Raw genomic sequence first — 23538 nt, 5'->3', positions numbered from 1 at the left:
AATAATGCGATAACGATTATTATCGTGATATACTTTTTTTCAATATAAATGTAGCAAATGTTCAATAAAAAAATAGACAAATAAACCTGTAATAACACCCTCCAACCACTGGAAAAGGAGGGGGCGCTAATAAGCTTTAAATGCTAGTTGTCCCCAAACATTAGACAGAAGAAGACAGCATTGAACAACCAATCACGTCGCAGGGTGAGAGGTAGGCAGGGCTTAAAGACGTTTTGAGCAAAATGTAAACAGAAGAAACGAGCGACAGCGACACTGAAGAACGCTCAAAAGCTACCCTCTCAAAGCAGAGTCGTCAGTCTGACACTGTGCTGACTCTGCGGTAACTTTTAACTTTATGCACTTCATTAAATATACTCTCAGGATGTGGATAAAGGAAGAGCACAGAGACAACTTCTGCTGTGCATTTCTAACACATTTAATGTCCACTGTGACTGTAGTACAACTGAACACTGAATAACCGTGATGCATTCACTGCACTGTGGAAAACAACTTCACTGTACCCATAACTTTTAGTAAACTTAAAGGGGAGTGCACAACTCAAAACAATATTCTACTAAACTGAAACACAGAATACAATTCGATATCTTCCTTGTAAATTTAAATCAAGTTATGCAATTAGCCTCAACCTGAGGAAAAATAAGAATCTACAAACAAAAACTTCACATAAATCAAATTTTACACAAAAGACCTGCTTCCTGTTAGCACCGTCAGAAATGATGGAGTCAAGAAGAAGCTTATTAGAAAACTAAATCCGGATACAAACTAACAAACTGGTTTCTTCAACTTTCACTCAGGCGCAAAAATCTGCCTTTAAATCTGAATGAAATAATGATTGTATATTTATTGTGATAATTATCGATATATACTGATACGAAATATTTTATCGTGACCACATCATTTTCAATATCGCCCAGCTCTACATGTTTGTTTCTTAAAGTAAGGAAAGTAAGAGGAATGCCCTCCAGGACTTCAGGAGCTGTGGCACAGACGCACTGACACAAAACAAAACAGCATCAACTCTACAGACGACCATTTATAGCTTTGCAGCATAAATGATTTAACACAACTTGTCAGCGTATGAAGTCGAGGTGGAGGTAAAATGTGGAGAGAAGTCTTCAGACATGAGAACGTGCTCTCAAAGTACGACTGTGACCTGAAGCTTCCTAATAAGGTAAAGCCTGCCGGGATGGAGAGGAACATAAAAAGCAGCCTCACGAAAAGAAACTGATGGAGGAAGAAATACCTCCAGATTAATATTGTTCTCAGAGGTTATTGAAAGGTTGCAGGAACGCAAACACAAGTATGCTTTGTTGTAAACCCTGAGATTAAAGTACATCTACCTTTGCATCACAGAAACAGGGCTGCACCGTCTCACCAGCTGAGGCACATTACAGTATAGGCCTGTTCCTCAGCAAGAGGCAGGGAGGTTTGTTTGCCAGCTGCTTTCTGTAAAGCAACACACAGCTCTCTGTAGGCTGAGTGGATGGAACACACATATTCTGGCTGGGAAAAGTGGACACATGCTTTAGCAAACATGTCATTTTTTAGCAAAGATTTTATGTCTGCAACTTCAAAACTTGACACTTTTACCAGACTGATTCAGGTTAGGATGACTAGTTACAAGCAATCAATCAATCAAGCTTTATTTATATAGCACTTTTCATACAAGTCAAATACAACCCGAAGTGCTTTAAAGCGAATGAAAACAAGAAAAAAAGCAGAAATAAAATAATGGGAAGACATATTAAAAATAAAAAATAAAAAAAGGATTTTAAAATAGAGACTAATGCACACCAACAACAATAAAATATGTGTCATTAAAATAAGTTAAAACGTCAAATAAATATTAAGAATAGAAATATTTAAAATAAATACATTTTAAAAGGGTAAGGATAAGAGTTGAAAATAAAGTTAAGGTTAAAAATATCAATAAAACTGAGTAGATAAATTAAAATAAATAAATACAAATAATTATTAGTAAAATAATAAATCAACATTTAAATCAATATAACAGTTAAAAGTAAGTCATAAAATATGAATAAATATGTTTTTAGTTTAAATTCAAAAGTGTCAATATCTCCATCAGCTCCCCTCAGATCCTCCGGCAGGCTGATCTGTAGTTTAGGAGAGTAGTGGCTGAAAGCAGCATCTCCAAATGTTTCTGTTCTCCTCTGAGGAACTGCTATAAGAGAGGAGCCAGAAGATCTGAGAGGCCTTCCTGGTTTATACACTAAAAGCATCTCAGAGATGTAGTCTGGTGTGAGGCCATGCAGTGCCTTAAAAACTAGTAAAATAATTTTAAATTCAATACGAAAAGAAACAGGCAGCCAATGTAAAGATTTTAAAATAGGCCTAATGTGTGCTCTCTTTCTGGTCTTTGTTAAAACTCTTGCTGCTGCATTTTGTATTAATTGCAGTTTAAAGGATTTGAATTCTTGTGGACTGATCTTTAGGTTTTAGGTAGAGCTCCACACTTCTCAGAAGAGTCTACGTCACCACAGCTCAGGTTTAACCCAACTGGAATACTAAACCATGAATAATTAATGAGCTACTTGGTTTGAAAAGATGAATCATGTGGTGGACTCAAAGTGAAGACTTTGTGTAGATAGCAACACCTGAAGGATCCTATCTGAGATCCAATAGAGAAGTCTTTGTTTGTGAGCGGCCTGCAGTGGAGGTTTAGCAGCAGGTTATTTAGCATTCTCCGGGCGTGTAAGTCGAGGGGAATAGTTGAGGATATGTGCCTCAGATGTGAGCTTTGTGTGCAGATGTCTCCCAGCTTTCAGATTTGAAGCTTTGATTCTGTTTGTGTATTTATTGAGCAGAGTCAAGGAACAATGCAGGGATTGTCTCTCTTCTGTATCCCCATTGGCCTTTATGTTGTTGTTTTATGAAGTCTGATTAACTGCTGATTATTTGTGTTTACAAATATTTCATATCTAAATAAACTCAAACTAAAGAAAACAACAGAGCTCTCAGATCCAGAGACAGATCTTGCTGGACTTCCTGTGTGCAATAAAAAAACATCAGCTCACTTTTTCCTCTTTAGAGCCTCAGAGCAAGCAGAGCTCCAAGACGTCCAAGTCTGTGTTAAAGCACTTACTCTTCGTCTCCAGCTGTGGCCCAAATAGCTTTTCTTCGTATCATGGCATCACGTCAGGTTCTGTGCAGACCTGGACGCTACATGGGAACAACACTGAATAAAGCTCCTTGGGTGTCATTGTTTGTTTGTTTGTTTGGATGCAGACAGTTTCAGCACCTTGGTGTGTGCCTTAGTTATTTCACTGTGTTGGGAACATTGCAACAGATAATGTTACCCTGCTTCATTTGAAACAGCTGGAGTGAATAGTTTGTATCACCTGTTAATGATTGTGAACCACATTTTGACAAGCATTACACACAATTACACTCCAAAATGTCTCCTGTGGAATTCTTGTTGGCAATCCTTCCTGGTCAGAAGTTGTGAAGTTGTTTGAGTAGAGCCGGGCGATATTACAAAAGATGTAATAACAATAGTTTTTTTCATATCAGTCGATATTGATAATTATCTGAGTGAAAGTTGAAGACGGTTTGTTCGCTTGTATCTGGATTTATCTCTGATCAGCTTCTTGAATTCTTCATGTTTGACGGTGCTAACAGGAAGCAGGTTTCAAATGTGAGATGAGATTTTTGTGAAGTGTTAGTTTGTAGATTCTAGTTTTTTTTTAGGTTGAGGTTATTTACATAATCAGATTTATTTATCCACATCCTGAGAGTGTTTTTCTGGAGTGTATTATTTTAATAGTTAACGCAGAGTCAGCCGAGTGTCATTGAGTCATTGACGAACATTTATCGTCTTAATTTCGTTGACGAAATAAACACTGGTTTTGATTTTTCTTCAGTGTCGCTGTCGCTCATTTCAGCTGTGTTTACATTCTGCTCCAAATGTATTTAAGCCCCGCCTACCTCTCACCCTGCGACATGACTGGCTGTTCAATGCCATCTTCTTCTTCTTTCCAATGTTAGGTGGCAACTAGTGTTTAAAGGGATATTTCAATTTTTTTGAAGTGGGGTCGTATGGGTTACATTGCACTAGTACTCCTGCTAGCCACTATGAGTGCCGGTGAGCTCTTCCCCTTTAATGAGAAAATTCCCAGTTGACTGGCAGGCTAGCTAGGCTACAATTCTCTGTGGACGGGGACACCTCTTTTGCGTAATTTAGCTAAAGTTAAGAAAATGTGTTCCAGGCACTCATCACGGTGCAAATGCATGCTCTTCTAGAAAAAAATGCAGCTTTTGACTTTGCTGCCAGAAACCCCCTTTCTGTAGGCACTATTTTTGGATGCACCTCGCAGACCGGCGTTTTTTTCCGCTACATGAGCACAGATACACGCCAATCAGCTGTTTGGATCAACAAGCACATAGCATGATCAAGTCGAGGTGTCGGTCTTTAGAGTGAATAAAACTCACTTTTCTGCAAATTTGAAAGATGGTGTGTATTTGTCTTTATCCAGACTTTTGTGTCCGCTGTTAGCTCTGTTAGCCCCGGACACGAACGCCACATTGGAAGGATTTCACCTGCTGTGGGCGGACAGGATACAGGAGAACAAGACTGAACTAACTGGTGAAGAAGGCCTGCTCAGTCCTGGACCCTGTGGAGGTGGTGGCTGACAGGAGAATTATGGCCAATCTGTCGTCTCTGATGGACTTTTCTTTTCTATATTCTTGTACCGTTCACCTTCTTGTTTGCTGCTGTAACTCCATGAATTTCCCCGTTGTGGGACGAATAAAGGAGTATCTTATCTTATCTTATCTTAAGACACATTAGCGTCCCCCTTTAAATGTATCGCATTTTAAGCGAACATTTGTTATATTTATATTGAGAAAAACTATATCAAGATAATTAGCGTTATCATACTATCGCCCAGCCCTATGTGTGAGTGAATCTCAGAGGAGCATGGCACTAAATGATGCCTTGGCTGTCAAATATCAAACATCAGATTGGTTGATCACAGTCCTGTTAGTCTGAGCCTTCACTTTGATCTGTGAAGGAAGACTTTTCCCTTTTTTGGTGTGTGTAAATGATTGAAAAGCTCTGACCTGTCTGTGATATCTGTGCTCTGAGGCAGAAAACTCAAAGACCAAGTTATTCCACCTTACAGGCAGCAGGAACCTCCCTCCAATCAAAAGTGTCTGTATCAGGGGAACAGCTGAGGGGACTGGCTTCAGGATCACAGACTCATGAGAGCCCTCTAGTGGAGACTCTGTTTGGCCTTTGAAAGCCTCTGCTGCAGTGTTTGTCTCACATTCCTGTGTCCTGGGTGGTCTCACACAGCTGACTGAGCTGACACCAAATGTGACCGCACCACACAAGTGTCCATTTTAAGAGTTTCACTCTGCAATAAGCCAATGATCAACTACCTCCTGACACCAGCTATCAGAATAAACTTCTTATCAAGGAGACCAGGGGAATCGTACAGCCTGGTCTCTCTGTTTTCTAGAGTCTGGAGAATATTGATGTGTAAAGAATTCCTGATCTGTCACTATCAACGATGACATACCTCACCTTTGATCGCTCTGTGTGTGTGTGTTTAGAGCCGTCAATGTATCGGCATCAGAGGCCTCAGCATGAAGAAGTCGGTCCGGCCAGTGGTGAGTAAGGTGAGCGGAGACCGAGGGAAGGCAGAGGCAGCAGCTACCACTGGAAAGTCTGCAACAAAGACTGGCTCTACTGCACCTCTGTCCAAAGTAAGATTAATGAGTGTTCAAGACTAACAGAGGTGGATTAAAGCAGCTTTAAGTTTATATTTTTGTTTCCCTGTTTGTAAATTAATTTGTTTTTCGTGTCTCCAGGTGAAAAGCAATGATGATCTTTTAGCGGCTATGGCTGGAGGGAATCCTGCATCAAATAATGCTGTCAGCAAGACCAAGAGGACGGCCTCTGTTGGCACTAATGCTAGCAACCTAGACAGCAAGCCAAAGACCACATCAGGTTTGTCTTTATAAAATCATGTCCTTTGTCTTTTAAGCGTTTTGGAGTGAAGTTTAACAATTACATTTCTGTCTCTTCGTAGGATCTACATCTAAACGAACAACATCTTCAATATCCAAGGAGACAAATTCATCACGAGACCGTCTCCGCACGTCCAGGACCTCAACCAATAAGAAGCAGTCTGTTCCAGCGACTGCTGCTGGAGATGCGGCCTCAGGGAAACGCTCCCGCAGCCAGATCCTGGCAGAGTCTGAGGGCCGCATGAGCAAGTCTAAATCAGACGGTCAGATCAGTGATAAGGTGGCTCTGGAGACCAAAGTGAAAGACCTGTTGGGTCTCGCTAAAAGCAAAGACGTGGAGATTATCCACCTTCGCGGTGAGCTTCGAGACATGAGGGCTCAGCTTGGTTTGGGAGGGAAGGAAGAACCGCCACAGGAAGGAGCAGTGGAGGAGGAGAAGCCCCAGGTTTCAGCCATCACAGCCGCGGATGTGGAGTCCACTCTGATTCTCTTGCAAGAGCAGAACCAGGCCATCAGAGAGGAACTCAACTTCCTGAAGAGTGAGAACAGGATGCTAAAGGACCGGCTCAATGCTCTGGGCTTCTCTCTGGAACAACGGCTGGATGCTACTGACAAGCTGTTTAACTACGCCTCCCTGAGTCCCGACCTGGCAGCCGGCAGCGGGCAGAGTGATGGAGGGGGAACAGGAACGCTCACCTCCTCAGTTGAAGGCTCTGCTCCTGGCTCTTTGGAGGATCTCCTCACTGGACACCAGCATGGAGGCTCAGCTGACAACCTTGATAGTGAATCGAGCGAGGTCTATCAGGCCGTCACCTCCAGTGATGACGCTCTGGACGCCCCGTCTGGAGCGTCGTCGTCATCAGAATCGGAATGTGCACCCAGCAGGGATCGCTCACGGCGGGGCAGCAGTGGCAATGCCAGTGAGGTGTCAGTGGCGTGTCTGACGGAGCGCATCCATCAGATGGAGGAGAACCAACACAGCACTGCAGAGGAGCTCCAGGCTACCTTACAGGAGCTGGCTGACCTGCAGCAGATCACCCAGGAGCTGAACGGAGAGAACGAGCGTCTTGGTGAAGAAAAGGTGATCCTCATGGACTCTCTGTGTCAGCAGAGCGACAAGCTGGAGTTGTACGGCCGACAGATCGAGTACCTGCGCTCTCTGCTAGATGAACATCACATATGCTACGTGCTGGAGGAGGACATCAAGAGCGGACGCTACATGGAGCTGGAGCAGCGCTATTCAGACCTCAATGATAACGCCCGCTTTGAGAGAGAGCAGCTGCTCGGGGTTCAACAACACCTCTCCAACACCCTGAAGATGGCCGAGCAGGACAACGCAGAGGCCCAGAAGGTGATCGGAGCGCTGAAGGAAAGGAACCACCAGATGGAGCGCATCATGGAGTCAGAGAGGCAGGGCCGAGCTGCCATGGGGGCCGCGCTCGAAGAGTACAAGGCAGCGGTGAGCAGCGATCAGGCTGAGCTGAGCCGCTGCAGAGCCCAGCTGGACCAGGAGAGGCAGAGGGTGGCCGAGCTGTACTCGCTTCACACTGCTGGGGACAAAAATGACATCTGCCAGCTGCTGGAAGGAGTCCGTCTGGGGAAGGAGGAAGCAGAGGCCAAAGCGGCAAAGTTACAGAAGGAGCTGGAACATGCTCGCAGTGAACTCTTAAGGCTGCAGGAGACTCTTGGCAAGGTCAGTCCACACTTGCATTGAAATGGACAGTTCAGAAAGGGCGTGGGGCATCAGCCCTGGGCACCTTAATTTGAGAAACTGATGTGTGTGACCTTAATGAAACTCAAATATAGAGTGAAAGTCCTTGTTGCTTTACCAGAGAAACATCTCAGCTTGAAAAGCTGGTGTCCAGAAGGCGTTAAGCATGTCGTGGTACACTTCCATGTTTTTATGGTACATATACATGAATTACAGCTGACACTACTGATGCTTTTATCTATTTTTAGTCAGCTAATAACTTCACGGCTTGTTAATGAAACGATGGATACCTCTCTTCCTGTGTGTGCAGATGGACAGGGAATACAGAGACTTCCAGGAGCAGGTGCAGGAGCAGATGGCCGAGCAGGCTCGCGTTCTGGAGAAGCAGCGTTTGGACCTGCAGGAGAAAGACACGGAGATCGCAGACATGAAGGAAACCATCTTCGAGCTGGAGGATGAGGTGGAGCAGCACCGAGCTCTAAAACTCCACGACAACCTCATCATCACAGACCTCGAGAGTAAGTGGGCCGCAGAGGCAGAGCGGGGTAAACTGGGTCAAACTTGGACTGTGCGGAAGGTTTGATACGCCACCAGGTCTACCTGAGCAGGCAGCCAGGAGCATGATGTCATCCTGTTGTGTGAAACTAAAAACAGGATCTAAGGATTTCTATTGTTTTACGATGGTAGGAAAGGAAAGATAGAAAGGAAAGATGGAGGTGACACACACCAAATGCCCTAGGGTTCAATGGGTGTGTGCTCTGTTTTCATTTTAAAGCTGTAGAGTTAAGCCTCTTATCGGAAAGACCACATTCTAAGGTGCAGTCCTTCTTATGCTTCACTGATCAATCAACCAGACTTTATTTATAAACCGCTTTCAATGCAATGACATTGTAACACAAAGTGCTGCACATAAAAACAACTTTGAATAGAATCAATTAAAAATATAAAAATAAAAAGAGCCCCCTATCCTAATCCCAACCCTAGCCCCGCAACCAAACCCAGCCCACAATCCTAAGTTTAAGAACACAATATTATGCAAAAATGATAATAACTATAATTATAATCATTATTATTATTATAATAATTATAGTATTAATAATTATAATAATAAAATACAAAAAACCCTGAATAATAACAACAATAAAAATATAATGAATAAAAAAATAAAATAGAAGTTGCTGAGTGAACTGAGGAAACGCTGCCATGATATCTTGATGAATAAACATTGGAGGTAAAATAAGATGTCAAAACTTAACACAGGAAATTAAAATCACCAAAATAAATTAAACGAATAAGATAATAAAACACTAACATATTAAACCAATAAAATAAACTTAGATGCTATACGTAGAAAAGTGACTAGACTAGATGGACTAGATAATAAATAAATAAATAAATAAAGTAAGGTGAAATAAAACTGTTATAAGAATAAAAGTCAGTTAAAAGTGAGACTAAAAAGGTTGGTCTTGAGTTTGCTTTAAACCACAGAACTGTGAAACAACACTAGGAGTAAATGAAGGGGAATGAGAGGTAATCACAGCAGGTAACTTAACAATCAGGCTTTTAATACTACATGTGAAAAGCTGAACTTAAAGGTTTGACCTTGTTATCAGATCACAGGATGTGAAGTCATACCAGCTGCTAACAAACCTCTTATGTTGGCAAATGAAGCCAAAGTGAAGGTGCGAAAAATGTCAGTTCCTCCAGTGCACACTAGAGGCAGGCTTCATAAACCAATCAGAATAGAATAAATCTTTATTATCCACCAAGGTGAAACTTTGCCTCAGGCTCTCCTGATACAGAATGTGGGCACAGGAAGATTCACACAATCACAATCCAGCAGAACATTACAATGGCACATTGGAAACAGTTCATGTTAGAGTTTAGATCTCATCAGTCATTTTGTGACATTGGGATGTTTATTGCAGCTGTGATGTATGACTTCTTAAACATGTTTTTAGTTAGCAGAGGGACTCTATAGCGCCACCCGGAGCTCAGAGGCTCAAACTGTAAAGAGAGGATGAGAACAATCTGCTGTGATGCTCTGCTTTCTTCCTCCTCCTGTCAGTAAATAGTTGAGAGGTTTTTGTATTTGATCTGTCATTGATACAGTCTTATAAAGTTTATTTATACTTCTACAGTTCAAGTGACAGTACCAGGAAGGAAGGTTTAAAGCTAAGACACACTCAACGATAGATTTGTACACTAGTTCTAAAATGTACCGATTGACACCGAGGCCTCTGAGCTTTCTAAGGAGAGAAAGTCGCTGAGAGCATTTCTTGAAAATGTACTTTTCAGAGACGCTGAGCTTGCAGTCTTGAACTGTGCCAAGATATTTAAAGGTTTCCACACTTTCAACAAGTTGGCCATCGAGTGAAGCTGGTTTTGTTTTAAGATCTCATTTAGAGAAAATAACTAATTATTTTTTTGGCAACATTCATTTTTAGCTGGCTAGTGCCACACCACTTATTAAACCCGTTGGAGCCTAGAGTACATAATGAGACAGCTGAAGTGTTCTGCTGAGACAGGTGTTGTAACTTATCTCGGACTCTTTGCAGGTTTCTAAACAAGTCAGAAGTCAGATGTAGTCAGTTTTTCTAATATAGCTAGTGCTGTCTTTGAGCCTATAGCAAACCATCAGAAACTAATGCATCATGTCACAGAAACTACCTCCATGTTTTATACGGTCTATGGTGCAAACAAGATCTCAGACATGTGTTATTAAGTCAGTCTGCTCATGTGTGTGTTTGTATTTCCCTTCTGTTACAGACTCTGTGAAGAAGCTGCAGGACCAGAAGCATGACATGGAGAGAGAGATTAAGATTCTTCACCGCAGACTGAGGGTAAGACTTAAAGCCCACCTCACACTTTGTATGCAAGTCAGATGTGCTCTCATAACTCAAAATACTCAGCTTGGTTTAGGTGATGAGGATGTCTGGGTAGAATGTGTAGCAGAGGGATGAGGAGTCTACCTTAATGGGGACTATTACTGGTTCAATGCCATAACAATATATATAAGGACTTTTCCACAATACAGAAGGTATGGTAGAAAGCATAGTTCTGATATCTGATGCAAGAAGTCAAGAGTATAAGATTAGTAACTCCTCTCAACACGACCTCGCCCTGCTATTTGCTATCTGGTTCATTCCCTGACTGTACCAGATTGTTACTGCTGCCTTCACACATCAGCTCACCTGGCCCATCTCAGTCTTTTTTTACTGCTGTTTGTTTTAACACACTCCACCTTAACAATGTCAAGAAGCTGTCAGGAGTGCGGTACATGTGTGGACTGATTGTAAATGAGCTCAGATAGTGCTACTTGCAGAAGTGAACTAACAGACTTCCCCTAGCTTACTCTGCTGGTTCCTCAGACCCACAGGATGGAGGATGGACTGAGTTTCAGCTCGTTTTGATCTGTGAGCCTGCAACTTCACTGTTTTGGTTCACTGTCACTAAACTCACTTTAGTAAAATGGTGCATTTCTCAGCTACTGAGCCACACATGTCTCCCAGGAGCTGGTTTTAGTCCTCAGCTTAGCAAAAGGGGCAGATACTGTTAGACACAGATTCATGTGGTTGATAGAGACATGGCTTTAAATGAATACTCATGTTTGTCACTGTCTTTCTCGTGTCATTAGTTTGAAAACACACTCACCAAAACAGCTTCATGGTTTGTCAGATTGGAAGCTTGTGATGTGCTGACAAGTCGGTGACACTAAAATAATCTGGTATATCATCAACACTTAATGCAGCCAGGTGTCTTCAATTTGCAGCCGATGTTCTGAAGCCACTAGGGAACGATACCACTCTTACTATAAATGGAAATCAGAACACTTTGGATACGCTAGAGATTAGAAAGATGTAAGTTGTGTCTATTTTTACATTCAAAGTCAAGGTGTCTTGAATGTGCTGCTTCTGTTTTAACTATTATGCTTCCTGAAGTGGCCCTAAAATGTAAAAATGAAAATATCCCTTTCAGATGTAACTTATACCTAGAAACTCTGATTTTGTATATTAATACAAGCGTTTTATTAAAGCATTTGGATCTTTGTGACATTTTCTTTTGATTGTTCTAGTAAAATACGACAAAAAGAAGTCAATATGTACAAAAAGTGAAATAATAGAAGACCTATTACTTTCTTTTTGAGCAGTTAAAATAGTTCATTTTCTTAATTAGTTAATTTACTCATCTTTTTTAAACTTGGAAAGTAGGTTATAGAGAAACAGAGATGTGAAAGAGGAAGGATAAAAAATCAATAAAGAGAGGGAGACAGAGGAACTTTGTTTCTGTGTGTGCATAGCTTGGCACAACATGGCCCAACCTATGAGTGTCATTTTAGCAAAGTACTCAACTTTATTTATATAGCACCATTCATACATATAAACATGCAGCCCAAAGTGCCTCTCAAAATAACAGAGACAGAAAACAACAGCAATGGTAAATTATAAAAGGCATGATCATAAATAAAATACTTAATAATAAAATAGAATAAAATCAACACAGTACAATTTAGAAAATAAGTAAGAGTGGAAGGAAAAGTTAAAAAATAAGGTAGCTTTGACAAGATCAGATGAATACAGGGAATAAAATAGATAAATAAATATCAAGTACACACACATGCTGACACATTTCCCTTTATGTTTGTGTGTGTTCACTTAAACTGACCTCCGTCACAGCTTTGCATTTCATATTAAGTCTGTGCTGCTGTTTTCTTATTGTTGGCGTTTTCTGTGTTTGTTTGTTTGTTTGTTTGTTTGTTTGTTTGTGTGTGTGTGTGTGTGTGTGTGTGTGTGTGTGTGTGTGTGTGTGTGTGTGTGTGTGTGTGTGTGTGTGTGTGTGTGTGTGTGTGTGTGTGTGTGTGTGTGTGTGTGTGTGTGTGTGTGTGTGTGTGTGTGTGTGTGTGTGTGTGTGTGTGTGTGTGCAGGAGGAGTCGATGGAGTGGCGTCAGTTCCAGGCCGATCTGCAGACAGCCGTTGTCATCGCTAACGACATCAAGTCAGAAGCTCAGGAGGAGATTGGAGATCTGCGGCGCAGGCTGCAGGAAGCTCAGGAGAAGAACGAGAAGCTGAGCAAGGAGCTGGACGAGGTCAAGAGCCGGAAGTAAGACCCACCAAGAGACGCTTGGAGGAGCTCCAGCGATCACACTGACATTGGCTGTCTTTAGTTTGTAAACTAAAAAAGGGAAGATTAAACTTAAATCATTGATAAGGAACCAGGATGCTTATTAGCAGTCATCTATCATTAATGAATCCCACAGCTGTAAGGTAGCCTCTACAAACTTACTGATTCATGTATATTTTTATCCCTTTATCACAACGTGACTGAAATAACAGCCATTCTTGAATATAAAACTTCCTGCTGAGCTCTAAGTTATCTTATGCTTGTTTCTCAGGCAGGATGAGGAGAGAGGAAGAGTGTATAACTACATGAACGCAGTGGAGAGGGACCTGGCTGCTCTCAGACAGGGGATGGGTCTCAGTCGACGGTCCTCCACCTCCTCAGAACCTTCTCCCACCGTCAAAACACTCATCAAGAGCTTCGACAGCGCCTCACAAGGTACCAAACAACTGTATCATGCTCCACTTCTCTCCACTTTTATAGAAATATTGGATTCTTTTTTTGTGAGACGTTGGTGTTTATATGTTTTTATGGCTGCAGGTTTTGTCTTATTATGTTCAGTTTAAGGTTTGTGTTTAATTTGTTAAAAATAGATGGACAGAGAGACATGAATACTTTAATTTGTCTATGCCAACCATCTCAGCCTTTGTCCTCAGATCTAGTCTATTTGGGTTTTTAAGTTCGAGATAATGATAACCTTTATTTATATAACGCCAAATCACAACACATATCATCTGAAGATTCTTTCCAAACAGAGCAGGTCTAGACCGTTGATGTTCTATTCTTAACAAAGACCCAGGATAAGATCCAGTCCCATCTTACAGACAGGACTCAGTCTGATCTCATCTTAATCCACCATGAGCAGAGCACTTTGCAGCATTTAGCAAATTACAGCGGCAAGGATAATCTTCATTTAACAGGCAGAAACCTCCAGCAGGACCAGACTCATGTTAGACACATCTGCTGATACAGTGATGGAGAGAGGGATAGAGGGAGATGAAGAGAGATGGACAGAGACAAGTACTAATGACTACATCAACTTAACCGAGCTGAATGTGTTTCTACTTCTTCACTCTTCACTCAGGTCCAGCCCCGACTGCTACAAACGGTGCCGCCGTGGCTCCAACAGCTGCAGCTGCCCCGCTGCCACGCACCCCCCTCAGCCCCAGTCCCATGAAGACACCTCCAGCAGCTGCTGTTTCACCCATACAGGTACAGGGGCTAAACTTTTCTCATATCATTCATCACCCCAACATTGCATGACTTTCAGTGGTAGTCAGGAGCTTTATTGTCCGCAGTAGAAAAGTAGAATTTGGCATTTTATGGACTGCATAAAAATTCAACTCTCTTAACAAAAATGTTTCGTCAAAAACAGGTAGAAAGATTTTTATATTAAGACTCAGTCTGATCTTATCTTAATCCACCATGAGCAGAGCACTTTGCAGTATTTAGCAAGTTACAGTGGCAAGGACAAACTCCCTTTAACAGGCAGAAACCTCCAGCAGGACCAGACTCATGTTAGACACACATCAGGTGAGACTGAGCTGGGGTTGGAAACAGGGAGAGAGGGAGAGGATGAAAGAGAGATCATAGTGTTGAGACAGATAGTAGTAGTTGTAACAGCAGCTGGAGTCTGGCACGTCCACAGCAGAAGGCTGTCTACGGCAGAGATCCAGAGGAACCAACGAGACAAGGGAGCTCAGGGATTCAGCTGAAAGGTTATAGAAAAGCCAGACTGTTGAAAAAATGACTGAAATATGAACATCATTATTTGAAAGAAAACACAACTTAAATTTACCTTGTTAGAGAAAAAAACCTGCTTCAGTTTAAAAATATAAAATTTTCATATTTGATCTTTTATTTTTCTACTAAAACCTGTCACAGGCTTTGTTGTGCATTTAGCTGTTGTTTTCTGCTCTTTCAGAGACACTCCATCAGTGGATCAGTGTCAGCATCCAAGCCGCTTTCCTCTCTGAGCGACAAGAGGCCGAGCTATGCAGACATCAGCATGCCAGGTGAGAGGGCTGTCACAGTGATCGTTCACCTTATCTTATGACAGGGTCTTTATTTCAGATTCTTTGCTCTCAGACATGTGGGTATATAAATCTTTACATGAGCAGAATATTGAATCGTTAAATGTGGTTCACACACACAGAATATTTCAGTCCTCCTCTGCGTGTCAACTTTCTCATGAGAAATAACGAACAGGATTTTTCCCAGAGGCCTGAGTCGGGGAGCAGCAGGTTTACTGCGTAGACTCCATGTTTAGCTAATCAAAACACCAGAGTGGATGATAAGAGGGGAATAATGAGCCACCACGTAATATTCTCAATATTCCTCCGTCAAGTCTCACCACCAGTGAGTTCAAGTGCTTCGTGTGAACGTGCAGACTCGGTCATAGCCTCCGATGTCCCACTCGTTTTCTCTGATTTATTGTTTTCTCGCTAAATGAGGAAGCTTGTTCGTTGGTACTCCCTGAACTCAGCGGGACTGGAATGTGGCTCTTTAATGACCCCGTTACATCTCTTGCAGAGGAAGTCCCTTATGAAAACACTCTTCTGAATGTGATGTAAATACTTATATTTGTATCCACAGCTGAGCACCTTCTCAGGGGAGCCTCTGGCAGCAGGCCTCCATCTGCCCTCCAGAGGGTCTCCAACATGGACGCCAGCAAGACAATCTCAGGTTAGAGATGCAGGTTACTTCAAATAAACGTATCAAAATCCTGACAAATCCAAACATTTGAGTCAGGAGTTTAGGGTGAAATCTAATCGTCTCCTTTGTCCTGAGCAGTGTCCCGCCGCAGCAGTGAGGAGATAAAGAGAGACATGTCGGCTGCAGATGGAACCTCCTCCACCTCTCTAATGGCTTTGAGTGCTGCCTCCTCCCCGCTCTCCCTGTCCTCCTCCCCCACAGCTTCTGTCACCCCCACAGCACGCAGCCGCCTAAGGTAGTAAAATCTAAGGCACTGACTAACCTGTCACCTAACCAGTCCTACTGACAAATCGTAGTTGGTTGGGTTTGTTTTTTACACATAGTCTGTAAACCTTGCTCAACTGACCAGTTAAAGTCCATTTCATCCAAACATACAGGCCACTGTTTGCTTACATGTCTCTGTTTGTGTCTCTCTCAGGGAAGAAAGAAAGGACCCGCTGTCCGCACTGGCCAGAGAGTACGGCGGCTCAAAGAGGAATGCTTTGCTAAAGTGGTGTCAGAAGAAGACCGAGGGTTATCAGGTGTGTGTGTGTATGTGTAGGTGAATGATCCTGTTTTGTTGTTCTGAAACAGAGGTCGTTCCCCTCCTTGGCTCGGATCGTTAGGACATACATGAACTCAGCAATCGCACTCTGATGTGGAACAAAACAAGAGATCGCCTAGAAGAGGTGGTCTCAGCTCGTTTCCAGTCAAACTCTGGAGCGGCTGGTTTGCAGTGAGAACACAATCAAACCAAACGACTGGAACAAAAAGCAGCTTGACTCAAATTACTCTGTTAATATGTGTGGAAGTTAGAATAAAAATAGGGGATAGGCTTACATTACTCACCATCTCCATCCAATGCAATATCAGTATGAGGATTGGTGCTAGGTGTAGCAACATCACAGGACTCGACAACATCTGGTTTAGCTCAGAGAGTTTTATTCAGCTTGTTAAACCAGGGGAATTTGTCCGCCTCGTCTTCACTGGAAGCTGGTCTCGTACTTCTACACACTGCTGTCAGAGCGTCTTGGCAATCGCGTCACACTTCTCAGCAGTGCAGTGAAAACCCCTCTCGTTCATGCAATGACTCACAAATTCTGTATTTTTGTGAGCCGAATCCAAAAAGGCATATTTGGACTCAGCTTAATTTTTCTTGTGGATTAACTGGCTTCCCACAATGCAGAGTGCAACAAGAACGCATTACTAGTTTACGTCAAGCGGCAACCTCCGGTCTCAAACGATGAAGCCCATGCAGAAGTGTTATAAACTGCAATACATCGAGAATCCACTTGAGGCTGGCTGCAGAAACACAGGAAACCACATAGACATGAATGGGAAAAAGACGATCTTTGCAGCATTAATAAACATGTTTACAGCCTGGTTCAAAAAACGGCTTGGCCCTACGAAGCTAATCTCTCTATCAGCACACACTGTACAGGGGGTGAATTTTTTTCTAACGTGACGGATCAGAAGATATTAAGATTACCAGTTTTTGCCCAAATAAGGACATGACTGACGTGACTCCCTGTCAGAAACATATAGCTATTGGCTCGGAGGCTCACACTACATCACACTCTGCCTGGTTGAGTTCCGCATTTCCAATATGGCTGCCGCCGTCGATTGGCTTCAAAACAGCGCTCGGGAACAGATAGGTGACATCACAGATACTACGTCCATATTTTATACAGTCTATGGTTTACGTATGAAATGAGAAAAAGAGGCTGTGACATAATGACGTGAGGAGAGCCCTGTGATGACGTGGTCTTTAGCCCACTTTACAATATTGCATTCATTGACTGTATAAATAATAGACGTAGTATCCGTGATGCCACCTGCCTGTTTCTGAAGCGCTGTTTTGAAGCCAATCGGCGGCGGCAGCCATATTGCTGCTGCCGAGCAATTGTGATTGTGATGAAGAGGCGGACTTTGAGACTCCTAGCCAACAGCTACAGTGTTCCCGCATGTCAGTCAAGTCAGCTGTGCCTCTCATAATGGAAAACTTGTAATGTTAATATCTTCGAAATTGCAGCGTTAGAAAAAATGTCACCCCTGTACAGTGTGTGCCGATCAAGAAATTAGCTATCCAGACTACACTCATTTTTTGAACCAGGCTGTAAACATGTTTATTTCTGCTGTAAAGATCGTCTTTTTTGAAATTGTGTGTATGTGGTTTCCGGTACTTCCAGAGCCAGCCTCAAGTGAACACTCCAGGAACTGCAGTTTTGAACACTTCTGCATTGGCTTCAATTCTCATGGCAAGAAGTTGCTGCTTGGTTGCTGTGTGAACACAAAATGACCCAACAGAAAAATACAACAATATATAATTCATCATCTGAAACCAAACAAAGCAAACAAGCACCCTAAGACTCAAACTCAGCCTCATGTACACAGATATTATTTAAACAGATTGTCTCTCTGTTTAAAAAAATAAGATCCTGTCCTCATCAGATGTGAGTTTGAAAATTTCTGTGTCTACATGATAACACAGAAACGATACAGATGCCTGCATAAGCATGCCAAGCCAATGAGTTGTTAGAACATGTATTCAGTGGGTCACGACCCACGTCACACCTTAGTGTGTATATTTGGTGCGCGTGTTGAGCATCTTCTTGAGGGAGCAGTAATTATAAACAGCATTCTTTCAAGATGAACACGATACATTCATTCGCCCTCGCTTCTTGGTCGAACTAAGTTCAACTGTTAAGGTTTGAATGCGTTAAAGGTGCATTCTGAAATTTATTTTTATTGCATTTTTTCAGTATTTCTTTGTTCCCCTCAAGTTAACAAATTGTATATAAGTTATATAAAACAGAGAGAGAAAAAAATGAAGTAATGAAAAGTTAAATAAATACAAAAATAAAATTAATTAAAGAAATGATGATAATAAACTGTACACACATAAAGGAAGAAAAACACAAGAAAACAAGGTAAATAAACAAAGAGTGTAAATAAACAGAAAAAGTAAAAGCATTCCTCTTGGTGATGTTTAGAGGTTAACATGTATAGTATTTATTATGTAGGACAGATTAATTGAACATCAAATACCATCGTAGTCACCTTCTTCAATCATTACCAGATAGGGACCCCATATAGATCTGAATACTTTAATGTTATTATTCATTCTGTAGATAAGCTGTTCAAAAGAAGCTATCCTGGCCAGTTCATCTTTCCATTTGGTAAAACTGATCTTCTTTTTTGATCTCCAATGCCTCAGCACTATCCTGCATCCTGTTATAAAAGATCATTTCACCCAAAAATACATTTTTGAGGGCAGATTAGCCTCCTCTGGTAAAATACCCAGTAGGGGAGAACGGGGTTGGTTGTCACACAGGTGGAGGGCACTGTCTCTCAAATTGGGGTATGGACATTTCCAGAATTAGGATCAGAGCTCACCTACATAGTCTTCTCTGGAGTAAGACAGCTGAACTTGAGGTGAGAGGACTTTTTGTGTTTTTCACGTCAAATTGTAAATATTCAGCTCCTCAGTATTTTTCCTCTAGGCTTTTAAACGATGGGTTTATAACAAAACAAGTGTTACCCTTACAATGTGTGAGGGGAAAGCTATAGTTTAGATTTTTATTAGCTAGCTAAGTAGTTGTTAGATGGTTGTTAGCCTTGATGCTAGCAAAAAATCCAGTTGGGGTTGGTCGTCACATTCTCTTTGGGGTTGGTTGTCACATGTAACGACAAACCCCTATGTTGGCAAAATCATGCATGGTGAAATGAGTTGGAGTGTGCAGACCCTACATTTGCATCACTGTAACTCAGACAGTGACTGCATGTAGCCTAGTTGAGTCGGCCATTATTGTTCGGCCTATTTGTTTTGTTCTTTATGTTGTTATATAGGCTGGCCTAAAGATGTGTTTCCTGTTCATGGTCCTTGCTCATTTTATGTTAAAATACATTAATTTATGTAGGCCTATCACTTATCAGTGCAATTAAACTTTCAAATTTAGTTCTGCCTTCTTGCCTTTTATAAAAGATTTTTCCCATTGAAATACCATTGTGACAACCAACCCCATAGTGTGTGACAACCAACCCCATGATGGGGTGTCAGAGTGTCTTTGATAGTTAATTGCCTCTTTGTTACAATGAGTTGGCAAATGAGGTGGATACACATTTCAAGCCAACACCTTAAGCTTCAATTTAATGTAGGAATGACTATTGAAAGATGTTTTGATGATGAGCAATCATCAAAACAGTAAAAAGTGTGACAACCAACCCCGTTCTCCCCTACACATAATGCTGGGCCCTTAGTGAACTCTGTTTTTAACACATCATTTATACATTTAACTATAGCTGACCAGAAGTCCTTTACAATGTCACATTCATACAGCATGTGGATCAATGTGCCCCAGCTTTTATTACATCTCCAACAATTGGGGTCCTGTCTAAGCCCCAGTCTTGACATTTTTGAGGGGGTTCAATAACTCCTGTTCATTATTCTGAATAAGACTAGGCGTGTCTGCATGTCTCGGGTTATATAGTACCATGACTGAACTCATTATACCCAGGCCTCTCTATTTATAGACACTGCTAGATCTTTTTCCCATGCAAGTTTAAAGCCTGCATAGTTTGGGAGTTGATATTTCCTTAATTCTTTATAAAGTATTGATGTCCCCCCTCTAAGCTTCCAACTTGATCGATATAGCTCCTGAATGCAAGTGACTGGGGCAGTGGTTTGTTTCTTTCTGCTTTTAACACGCAACTACTTTCTGCATTCTGAGATTTCATCCAGAAAACATATATACCTAACTTTTTGTCAGAATATTCTGCTCTCCGAGTCGCTCAGATTGACTCTTGTCTTGTTTGTGATTGCCTGTTAAATGCTTCTTCTAAAAGATGCACAGCAGTGGGAAATGTAAGGTTTGCTTCTGCAGCAACTTAACACAGCTGTCATATAGATACACAAGCAAACAATGTCAGAGGAATAAAGGTTACTAAAATGAAAACTGTCATCATTATTTCTCCTGAGCTGAGTCTCCTGCCGTGTTGATGTTCTCTTCTCAGACAGCCGACACAAATCAAAGAACGCGTGTTGACCTCTGGGCAGAGAGAGAGATGTCTAAGCACTGACTTATAAATGACGAGAGCTCAGATGCCAATCAGTAGGTGGTGCAGAGTCACTTCATGCACTGAAGTCATGTTTACCTCTTTTAACTGGTGTATTGTAGGTTGTGGTTACCATGGCACCTTCAGTCTTTTCCAGGAAGTGTGGATCATTTAACGCTTCCTGTGTGATATCTACCTCTACCTACCTGTGAATCATTTCCTAACATCTCAACGATGGTTTTGACACTGAGACCTTTCAGTGTAGCAACATAAAACCATTGTGTGCGTTTCAGACCTCAGATTTACTGCCCTGAAAAGGTCAGCCGGCTGAGGGATGAACAGATGATAAATGTGATATAAATGGGTAGTGTTGATACTTCATAAAAAGTCCCAGAGTTCCAAGACGAGTGAATTTATAGTGACCATCATGTTAGAGGCCGTGTTAAAAGCTTGTGATGCTCTAAGGCTCGGAGTGACATTAATGACCTGGGAATAAAATGTTGGATTAGGTTTGTCATTGATGTAGTCCTGGACTCAAAGTTTAAATGTGCAATCACTTTGTTTTTTAGAACATCGATATCACAAACTTTAGCAGCAGCTGGAACGATGGACTGGCCTTCTGCGCTGTGCTCCACACCTACCTGCCTGCACATATCCCCTACCAGGAGCTCACCAGCCAGGATAAGGTCAGTAGAGCTCCAGAGAGCATGAAGCAGTCATGACTGTAGATGAAGTATTGTTAGATGTACAGAATTAATCTCCTGTTTGACTGTGACTCACTTTTCTTTCCACAGAGGAGAAACTTCACCTTAGCCTTCCAGGCCGCAGAAAGTGTGGGCATCAAATGCACTTTGGTAAGACTTCTGCCACTCTCACACTTACAACTAAACAGCTCATCTTAAAAAGTCATGAGTAAAAACTATACTGTGGGTAAAGAATATACAACTGTGGTGTGATTTAAAACGCCTTAATCAGACATTGCACATGCAGCATTGATGCAGGTTTCCTTAATGCTGCCACCTCCATTAGAAATAAAAGTTGATATGTTGTATGAAATGTTAATGAAAACAGATTTTGATGGTTTGCAGTACAGAGACAACAGATCACATGTTGAAACTGACAATTTAATTGTTTTATGAAAAATATCTGCTCATTTTTAATGCAATGCAATCAAGACCTTTTGAAATATTTGGGACAGGAGCATGTTCACCTTTTGTGTTGCTTCTTAACTTCTATCAACAACACTCTGTAAAAGTTTGAGACCTAGAGAGACCTCTCTCTGGAGTTTTGAAAGTGAAATGTTGTCCCATTCTTGCCCAATGTAGGATTACAACTGCTCAACAGTTTGGATTTATGAGCATAAATATGATAAAGCAGTGTCTGATTTCTTGTATTATATCGCCCAGTGGGTGGGTTTCAGGGAGTGGCAAGTCGGGACAGCAGACAAGCAGATTAACATCTGTACGTTTCTGCCATGTCTTACTTGAAAAAGGCATTGACTGGATGGCAGCATATGTTGCTCCTAAACCTGTATATATTGTTCAGCATTAATGGAGCCTTCACAGATGAGTAAGCTACCCATGCTATTGGCACTCATGCATCCCAGTATAATCACAGATGCTGGCTTCCTAGACATGTGCTGATAACAGGCAGGTTGGTTCATCTCCTCTTTAGAGCGGAGGATGCGGTGTCCATGATTTCCAAAAATAATGTCAAATTTTAATTCATTAGACCACAGGACAGTTTTCTACTTTCCCTCAGTCCATCTTTAACGGGCCCAGATAAGTTGCAGGTATTTCTGGCTCATGTTTATATATGCATGGTATATGTGGTACACATATATGCTTACCTTCTTGCATGGTATAGTTCTAACCCACATTTTGGGATGCAGTGACAAAGTGTGTTTACTGTTAATGGTTTAAAAAATGATTTTGAGCCCATGCAGGGATTTCCACTACAGAGTCATGTCGGTTTGTAATGCAGTGCCTCCAATATTACCCAACTTTTTCAGTGTGTTGTTGTCCCTGTCGAACTTTTTTGAAACGTGTTGCTGGTATCAAGTTGAAAATTAGCAAATATTTTTAATAAAATAATACACCTTTGTTAAATGTAGGGTTTGAATGATTGGCAGAACATCAAAATCGTTTTTATCAACAATTCGTACAGTGTCACAGCTTTTTTTTTTATTTATTTAGGTTTGGATTTAATTGTATTCTGTATCTTATTAAAAGGTAACTCATGATTTAAAAACATTTTAACCTCAGGCATTGTTCATTCTAATCATTAACCAGATTTGAACACTAGTTGTTTTACATTTGTTGAGTATATCGTTGTTAGTTCTGCTTTCAGCCTCATAAACCTCCTCGTCCTGTGCGAGTGATAACAAACACAAGCTGTGCTGCCAAAATCAACTCGTTAAATTCTCACCTTTGCAGAGATTATACAGATAACATCATACTTGAAACTTCTAAATTACAAAGGGTATTAACACAATAGGACTTTGACAAAGATCTTGAACATGATAAATTTTCACAAATAATCTCAAATCTTCTGATATTTTCAGTCTGATACTCTGTGTAATGCACTTTTTAATAGAGAGTTGGTGGAGAGGGTGGAAACCACCCCCATGCCAAGTCTAGAATAACGACTGAACACGGAGAAATGGATTTCATAGTTCTCTCAAAAACATAACAAAATCTTCTTTAACAGCAGCCTGACTTCCTGATACCTTCACTGGTTGTCTGGCAACCACACAGGAAGCTGCTTCTCTGTTTCTGTATGCTCAGCGACGCTAACCAGCTGCTTACTGCCACGTCACCGTTACTTCACAAACAGGAGGAACATATGAGAGTTAAAACTCTCAGAAGCAGAATTTTGTTTTGTGTTGTATGTTGTTGTTTATTGGAAACACAAACCCTCAGTTTGCCATCATCTGACCTATTTTCTCT

At 41.4% G+C, this 23538-nt stretch overlaps 1 protein-coding gene across 1 annotated transcript in view; it reads left to right on the top strand.

Moving 5' to 3' along the window:
• The window catches only part of specc1la (sperm antigen with calponin homology and coiled-coil domains 1-like a), a 33071-nt gene that overhangs the window by 5969 nt on the left and 3564 nt on the right, over positions 1–23538 (top strand). The window contains exons 2-15 of the mRNA XM_034691781.1: positions 5596–5748; positions 5854–5992; positions 6075–7705; positions 8034–8241; positions 10493–10566; positions 12648–12823; positions 13116–13279; positions 13926–14053; positions 14766–14856; positions 15437–15526; positions 15635–15791; positions 15975–16077; positions 21160–21276; positions 21385–21444. Of these exons, the coding sequence (XP_034547672.1) occupies positions 5629–5748; positions 5854–5992; positions 6075–7705; positions 8034–8241; positions 10493–10566; positions 12648–12823; positions 13116–13279; positions 13926–14053; positions 14766–14856; positions 15437–15526; positions 15635–15791; positions 15975–16077; positions 21160–21276; positions 21385–21444 (3258 nt within the window). The 5' untranslated portion in view covers positions 5596–5628. The remainder of the gene's footprint in view (positions 1–5595; positions 5749–5853; positions 5993–6074; positions 7706–8033; positions 8242–10492; positions 10567–12647; positions 12824–13115; positions 13280–13925; positions 14054–14765; positions 14857–15436; positions 15527–15634; positions 15792–15974; positions 16078–21159; positions 21277–21384; positions 21445–23538) is intronic.

Source organism: Notolabrus celidotus, chromosome 9, assembly GCF_009762535.1.
Source record: "Notolabrus celidotus isolate fNotCel1 chromosome 9, fNotCel1.pri, whole genome shotgun sequence".
NCBI classification, from domain to species: domain Eukaryota; kingdom Metazoa; phylum Chordata; class Actinopteri; order Labriformes; family Labridae; genus Notolabrus; species Notolabrus celidotus.
This window is presented reverse-complemented; position numbering and strand designations above follow the sequence as displayed.